The 8,116-nt window shown below is 37.2% G+C and overlaps 1 protein-coding gene across 2 annotated transcripts; it reads right to left on the minus strand.

Moving 5' to 3' along the window:
* Positions 1–2,435: 2,435 nt before the first annotated feature.
* Positions 2,436–7,478, minus strand: LOC127656450 (C-type mannose receptor 2). 2 transcript variants are annotated; one of them, XM_052144785.1, is made up of 7 exons: positions 7,447–7,478; positions 7,179–7,301; positions 6,606–6,983; positions 4,295–4,630; positions 4,137–4,166; positions 3,256–3,363; positions 2,436–3,061 (listed from the first exon to the last, which is right to left on the minus strand). In XM_052144785.1, the coding sequence occupies exons 2-7, from the start codon at positions 7,210–7,212 to the stop codon at positions 2,697–2,699; spliced, it is 1,251 nt and encodes a 416-aa protein (XP_052000745.1). In that variant the 5' UTR covers positions 7,213–7,301; positions 7,447–7,478; the 3' UTR covers positions 2,436–2,696. The 2 variants fall into 2 exon arrangements, with proteins under 2 accessions (XP_052000745.1, XP_052000744.1); XM_052144784.1 differs by having other exon boundaries at positions 7,179–7,285; positions 7,447–7,473.
* Positions 7,479–8,116: the final 638 nt, after the last annotated feature.

Below are 8,116 nucleotides of genomic sequence, written 5' to 3' on the forward strand. Positions count from 1 at the left end.
ACATTTACAGTAGTGAGATGTTTTATCACATTTTAAATTAATTGCATTATGATTTTCCTCTTTCCTGCATTTTTCCTGCCTGCAATTCACTTTGTTTTGGGTGTCTTTGCAGAATGTCTTCCTTTAAGGGGAAAAGGTGATTTGGAAAACTGTGGAGATTAATTCTGTATCAATTTAATTTATTTGTACTGTGCTTTTAATAATACATATAGTTTATAGTTGCTTTACATAGAACATTTAACTTTTGTGTACAATGTTTATAATGTATGTCCAAATAAATATGTTTATTATTATTGCATGTAGTTTTTTTTTGTACAGTAAAATGTATTGTGTGGCTGCTCAGACATCGTTATTTACTACACAAGAACAATAAATGTTTTATATAGTTTAGAGCATTTAGATATGGCTACTTTATGTAAACTAACCATTATAAAGCTAGATTGAGCTTACTACATTCATCTCCCACAAAATAATTGTATTTTATCCGAAAAACAGCAGCATGACAGTATCATCGCCTGAGTCCTGTAATTCATGAGCATCCTGTTGTCTGGACTCCCTCTGTGTTGACTGGGTGAGTGGGATCCAGAGTGACTGCTCGTTCAGTCACTTGTCATAACTAGACTGGACTATTGTAACGCTCTCATTGCAGGCCTTCCTGCATGTGCAATTAGACCTCTGCAAATGATCCAGAATGCAGCAGCACGTCTGGTATTTAAAAAGAGAGCGCATGTTACACCACTTTTTGTCTCTCTCCACTGGCTGCCGGTTGATGCACGCATTAAATTCAAGGCTCTGATGCTGGTATGCTTTAAAATAAAAATGATTATCTACAGTTCTCAAAACAGCTTTTTGTGAGGGCACTAATATGCTACATTAATTTTCAGATTTGTCTGCTTGGTTCTTCCATCGATGGATAAATATTAAATAAAATAACTAAAATGCTTCTATTTGCGATATTTGGCCATCATCCTGAAATCCATAATCATTATAGGTGGGGAAGAAAAATATTGCCTCACTATAATTCTGTGATCATTTGTTCTCTGTCAATGTTAATGCTGCATTAGTGCATAACATAACGTTTGTTTATGCTTACCTGGAAGTTCCGCCCACATCGCCCTCAAAGTGTCATGGGACATTGTGAATATTGATGCTGCCTTCAAGTGCACTACTTCCCTTCGCCCATCCGAATTCACTGGGTCATTCATGTGCTCGTAACTCGTAATTACGATATTTCCAAGTAAACTTGAAGGGCACATTAGTACAGCTCACACTTACAGGGTAGCCTATGCACGGGTGATTAAAAAGTAAATAAATTTGGTGAACATTAAGGCCATTAAAAATTCTTAACTTTTGTGTGTTAGTGCGTTCAGTCAAAGTATTCTAGCAAGTCAGTCCACCATCGGCCATCTTTTAAACGCTCTCGGGAGGTCATGCTAGTGCAGCTCCCATCTATTTGAATGGGGGAACACCGAAATCTCAAAATCGGTTGGTCAAGATTACAATCAAAGAAAATATTTCAAACCGGCAATAAAATTTGATAATATTAAAATCATAAAAATGATCTTTACCTCAGGTTACGTAAAAACACGCAATTTTCCCGGTTTGTTCTCGAGATGATTTACAGGCGATGTCTGTATCTAAAAGGTGATTGGCTCTTTTACCTGGAAGGCGGAACTTCTACATCAATTAACTTTTGGGCGCGAGTTTTTTGGTTGGGCGTTCCATTTTCTCCCATTCGTTTAAAAAGAAGTGACCCGCCTCTGCTAAATAATCTCTGGTTCAGTGTACACGTCATCGTGCGCTGATCCCGTGAATGCTCCAGATATTGCCATTCACTTTCTCCATTGTCGTTCCAACATTAACAGAATGGGCGATTACATGCGAGAAGACACATTTCAGTATGTTGTACGGTATCTTTTATCAAAACTCAAGATGTTCATTCATGTTTTTTTTTTCGTGCTATAAATTGGAGAGAGAGAGAGCGAGCAATGTTCCCCGCTCTGTTGAATGGACAGCTACCGCAATCTGTCACACACCATTAAAGAGCACGAATACAACATTTATTGTTTGAATTGAGATATTTATATATAACTACATATGACTCAAATGATGGAGCGTGTCACAATTTGTGCACGTGTAGCTGTAAATGGCGCTTTCACGTGCTTTCACTGCGTTAGTGTGTGTGTGTGCGTGTATATACGTGTAATGCCGGCAAGTGTTACTGGACATATATATAGTATTTATTGTTTTCAAAATAAAAGTCACACATTGAATTAACTCATTTAAAAATGAATACGAACATGAATTAGATTAAAAACAAAACATTTTAAAACATGGTTTATTTTAGAATATACTTCAATATAGTGACTAACATTTTCGTATGCTTTAAAAAAAAAAAAAAAAAAAAGTAAAACTGTACATATCAAACACAGGCTATTTGCAATTTGGAACAAAAGACAACTATGTTTGTGATATCTGCAGATCATATATATCTGATATCTGTTGGAAGAGCTTTCCAACAGTGAGGAACAGAGAATGTGAATGATTGAGAAGGTCTTCAAAAGGGTATTAAAAAGTATTAAACTGGAAATGCTGATACCTGCAGATACCCTGACTTAACAAATATAGTCTACGGATCAATCCACAGCCTCTCTCAGGCTGCTGCACAGAAGGTCTTTGTTCATTATAGTTAAAAATCAGCTTCCACAGGTTTGACAGATGAAATTAAGCCTTTCGCTCCCTGGCCTCCCAACCCAACGGTGCCCCCCAGTGGACTCCATAGCACCTGACATCTCACAATCCTCAAAACCATTTGGCCCATGATCTGGTGCCCAGTTATGGTAGCAGCCCATTCCAGTGTTCTTTATCCAGAACCAGAAGTTGAAGGTGCAGGTGTAACGGAGACCCAGCCAAACATGAGAAGTGTAGGCCTGGAAGGCTTTCCTCGCTACCATATTCTGAAGCTCCTCACTGGGAATGGAGACCAGGTCCACATGGTGCTTTCTGCAGTAGCTCACAGCTTCAATCCATGTGAGATTTTCATGGACCAGAATCAGGTTATCTATGGAACAGTTTGGCAGAAATAGTGTTTATACGGAGTTTGATGATAAAAATAAAAAAAATCTGATTTGATATTTGCTTTATATTAATTAGATGTTTGGAAATGTCTCAGGACACAATGCATTTAAGAGGTGCATTATTCTTCAGTGTAGGCCTACTATAACATACATTTAAATAACAAAGTACAGATCTCACCTTGTTCTGGACTTGTAGTGAGTATTTTTGTTGGTTGTGTGCTTGTATTTTCCTGTTCTGTAGTGTTTTGGGCTGGTATGTGCCCTGTTGTTGCTGGTCTGGTGGTAGCTGTATTAGTGTAAACAATTTTTGTTAATAAATTGTTGGTGATAACATTTATAGTTAAGGCTTTTGCTATAACAGACTGTGAATTTGTATACACAGATGAGCAAAAACATTATGACCACTCACTGGTGAAGCGAATAATGTTGATCATCACCTAACAAGGCCACATATCATGGTCTGGATAGATTAGATGGTAATCAATGTGTTTTATGCAGGAGAAATGGGCAGGAGTAAAGACTTCAGAACCAAATTGTTATGGAGGATGTCAATTTGACACTTGCCACCTGCCTAAACAACGTAGCAGACCAGGTACACCCCTTCATGGCAGTGGCCTCTTTCAGCAGGATAATGCGCCCTGCCACATTGCACACATTGTACGGGAATGGTTTGAGGAATATGATGAAGAGTTCAAGGTGATGCCCTGGCCTCCAAATTCCTCAGATCTTAATCCGATCTGCGGCGGCTCCACCTCGCAACTTACAGGACTTGAAGTATCTTACAGGACACCTTCAGGGGTTTTGGAGATTCCATGACTTTGTGGCAGATCAACAGTATTTTTGGCAAGTGGTCGTAATGTTTTGGCTCATGCATCTTCAGATGTATAGAATGAGAAAAGGTATGGTCTGGTTTTACAAGTTAAACAAGCTGGTGATTTTATAGTATCCTTTCTCATGTAATAATCTATATTCTTATGATGGCTTAAATGTTATATTTGTTAGGTGCAAAGCATGATGTGTTCAGATTCAAACTGGCTGTTGATTTTGGTGCTGAAATACCTGGTTTAGTGGTTGGATGAGCTTTCAGATCTGTAAGGAAGACAGAATGAAGTCGAGATTAAAAGGGGATTCATTATTTTTATTATTATTATTACACATTACATACAGAGATGCCAGAAATTAGAGTATTTTGTCTGATTCTAAGTGTGTAACCTCACCACCATAACAGATAAATGGCAGAGATACATCACATCGGACATCATTCCATCTCCCTGTTTCATTCACCATCACTGCACCACAGGCCTGGTCTCTACTGATGTTGATTAACTGACTGAAATTCCAGAACCGGATGGAAGAGTTGCTCTGATCTGACCACAACCAGGGGTCTTTAAACAGTCCGATCCATGCTTCGTTATTGACAGTCTTCCTGACATCCTTATTTTCAGAGTCGTTTCTGGCATTGGCTAGATCAGTGTGAAAGGTCCTGCAGTATTCTTGAGCCTCCCTCCAGGATTTATTCTGCTCAGTCAGGATATACATTTTATTGGCTCTTGCTAAAGACAAATGACAATGAACATTTCAGAAAATGTTCAACTGTTATCATCACAGACTCCAAAACTTTACAAAACTGGTAATATGTCAATCATAAGTAGTGGTCACAAAGTCAATTAATTTGTTTTCTTGAAAATCGCCTGCTTGCTTGTGAAGTGACTGGGACAGTCACGGTTCATTTTGTTATGTGCCATCAGGTTACTAAAATAATGTGCAACATAATGTCATTTAACGATCCGCAGACGCGTTTGAGCTCATAATGTTAAAATGCTCGCCTGTTTCATTCTCCATGTCTCTCCTCAACAGTTTCCTGTAAATTTAACTGTCTTGTCTAATGATAAAAAGGCAAATATCAATAAAACTAATATCATATATACCATCTGCAAATATGTGCACATCCCATTTAAACAGATGTAATAAACCAACCTCACACAACATCAGCAGATCTAGCATCCTTTGGAGCGCTCATAAATCTTCCTCTGAAGCACGTATTTTAACAGTATCCTCAACAGTTCCCTGTAACTTTTCTAATGATGAAAGGCAAATATCAATAAAACTTGTATTATTTACCATTTGCAAATATGCAGATATCTTGTTTAATCTGATGTCATTCATGAACCTCACGAAAATCCAGCTTTTTCTTCCCATCTAGCGCTCATCTAAAGCCTTGTTCAGACTGCCACCAAAAATCTGATTTTTTCATATCCAGATTGTATCCAGATACGTTTTTGATTATCTGGACAGCAAAAGAACCCCACATGAAATCAGATTTTTCCAAATCTGATTCAAACCACATCAGGAGGTGGTTTCAAATGCGATTGAAATCTGATTTTCAGTCCGGACGCTCTGGCTGCTCAAATCGGATTTCAAATGGACTTTAGCGTCACTCTGAATGCGACACAATGATGACATAAAAAAATCGGTGACTGCAGCATGGAACATCACAATATTTACCACTGAGTATTCCCTTGTGCGACAGAGGAGTTCTGCACCGCGACTGGACAGGGCACTTATTTGTAGAGCGAGATGATGCACCTCGAATTTTCCCACATCTGGTTTGAAAGCATCGTCACGTGGTTATGCCTACGCCATTACAAAAGCAACACATGCAGATCGGTTGGTTATGTCTGATCACTCAAATCTGATTTGATCACTTGCAATTAATATTGTGGACAGTTTGCCTGAAAAGATTTGATTTGAGAAAAAAATCTGATTTGCCTGCAGTCTGAACATAGCCTAATATCTTCCTCTGAAGCGTATTCCATCAGCCAGAATCAAAAACTTCAGGATCAGGATCAAAAGTTCCTCTCATTCACAAATCATGATGGTCACACCAAGTAGGTAATCCAGGCTGTTTAAAATGACAGGAGATTGAGACTTGCGCTGGATCCGCAAGAGTGCAACTTCAAGGCTGCGTCCGAAACCAGTACAGTACTGCTTCCAGAAGCTTTATACGGAGGTACGATGAAAATAATGGGCTTTTCAAACTGTTCAGAGACCAGTTTCCTTAAGAGTTTTCAGATGCAGCCCAAGGCGAAAGCGTGTGACGTGTGCTATAAGTGAATGCCATATTCACCATGCACTGTATGTACAATTGGTTTGATTTGATATTGTTTGAGTATATGCGATTGCTAATGTGGACATGACATCCATGGTTGCTGGACTAATGTGTGTACTGTTATTTCCTTTTATCTAATATATTAACAATTTATTCATGTGCAAATAAATTACTCAAATTATATATATATTTTTTAGCGATTTTATATCTGTTATTTACTATATTAAATTTTGTGATATATCGGCATTGTATCGGCCACCCTGCTCTCTTTATTTCTGCATCGGCCATTCAAAAAAATTATTTTGGACGACCACTAATCATAAACTGTGTTACCATCTAATCTACAATGTAAGCTATAGTCACAATTCAATATATAATGTTTTGATCCCAGTTTTTAATTGTACAATAGAAAAGCTTACCATTAAAGCATACAAACTGCCTCTTTGTGTCACAACTATCATTAAACCATTTCCCGTTGTTTTGCATCACAGCGCAGCCCTCATTATTATATATATCTGGCTGTCCATTTTTCCAGTTCTGGAATGTATCTTCATTGTAGAAACTGTCTGGAAGGGACCAGTGCCATCTGAACACTTGACTTCTATGAAGTCCAATATACACATCGTGAGAAACATCAGTTATGGTCTTGAACAAGCTGTTCATCTCATCTGCATTATTTACAGTTGCCAGGTCTGTGTACATATCTCGACAGAAACTCTGAGCTTCGGTCCAGTTCTTAGTGATATTTATGAAGTGATACTGGTGAGATATTTGTCCTGAAGAGAAGGAGAAGAGCCCTGTGAAGAACATAAGATTAAGTTTCTAAAGGTTAAAGGTCACATTATAGCAAACAAAGTGTAATTTCATCAAAGAACATAAGAAGACAAGACTTTAACATTCTTGTTAATTCTAAAAAAACATTTATATATATATATGTGTGCGTGTGTGTGCGTGCGTATATATTAACATTTATGTTTATTTAGAATACTTACCAAAGACAATAAGGAGAAGGAACTTCTGTAACATGATGTATTTTCAGGAACAGCACTGAGCCCAGTGTGTGGTAAAAGACTACTATGATCCACACAGCCTCTTCCTCCTTAAAATGGTTCAGTCTTATGCCATCAAATGAAAACAGCTATTTATTTAATGTTACATTGCCATGTAGTGATATATCTTCTGATAAACTACAATAACTTATTAAAATCAAAACAGTTACATTTTGTATGTTATTTCATTAAGGAATTATGGAATACTTACTTTCTCGAAAACACTTCTCACTTCTTTCTTTCATGACTAGAGTCTAACTATTTAAAAAGCTGGCTTATACTTATCTTGAAGAATGTTGTTTAGCCTGTTCACTCCTTTACTCTTAAGAAATAAAGTTGTCAAACCTATACAATCATCAGCAGAATCTTTCATGAGATCAGAATTAAGTCCTTTCGTATGCCAACACAGACTACATATTTTCTGATATATATATATATATATATATATATATATATATATATATATATAGGGTTACTTTGATGGTTGGAAAATGACAATACATTTGTCACTTGTACATGCATTCAGCATAAGAATGAAGGTGAACAGATCATGTTGCAGATCAGGTAGAATTACACACCTGAGGACTTGTGTGTGTGGGCCCAAATCTGGTTGAATAGACAAATCAAATTTTTCATAATGACAAAGAATGTGGCAAGTTCTCCTCATGTTAAACATGTCAGATGACCATGTAGTTTCTGCTGCAGATTAAACAGAAAAACAGTCCAAATAATAGGCTGGTATTGGTGTTATGTCAACGAAATATTTTTGCCAAACTTTTAACTGTGCTCAAGCAATATAACAATTTTAATAACAAAAACAAAAAGGTATTACTTAACTGTGTGCACTTTTTAAATATTTATATATATTAGGGCTGTCGATT

The sequence above is a fragment of the Xyrauchen texanus genome, chromosome 15 (genome assembly GCF_025860055.1).
Source record: "Xyrauchen texanus isolate HMW12.3.18 chromosome 15, RBS_HiC_50CHRs, whole genome shotgun sequence".
NCBI lineage: Eukaryota > Metazoa > Chordata > Actinopteri > Cypriniformes > Catostomidae > Xyrauchen > Xyrauchen texanus.

Excerpts from the sequence above, each read along its gene's own strand:
- LOC127656450 (XM_052144785.1), bottom strand. The coding sequence starts at position 7,212 with ATGTTACAGAAGTTCCTTCTCCTTATTGTCTTTG. Across the intron at positions 6,984-7,178 it reads CCTTCTCCTTATTGTCTTTG|GGCTCTTCTCCTTCTCTTCA; the intron begins GTAAGTATTCTA and ends TGTTCTTCACAG. Across the intron at positions 3,062-3,255 it reads CACTACAAGTCCAGAACAAG|ATAACCTGATTCTGGTCCAT; the intron begins GTGAGATCTGTA and ends ACTGTTCCATAG.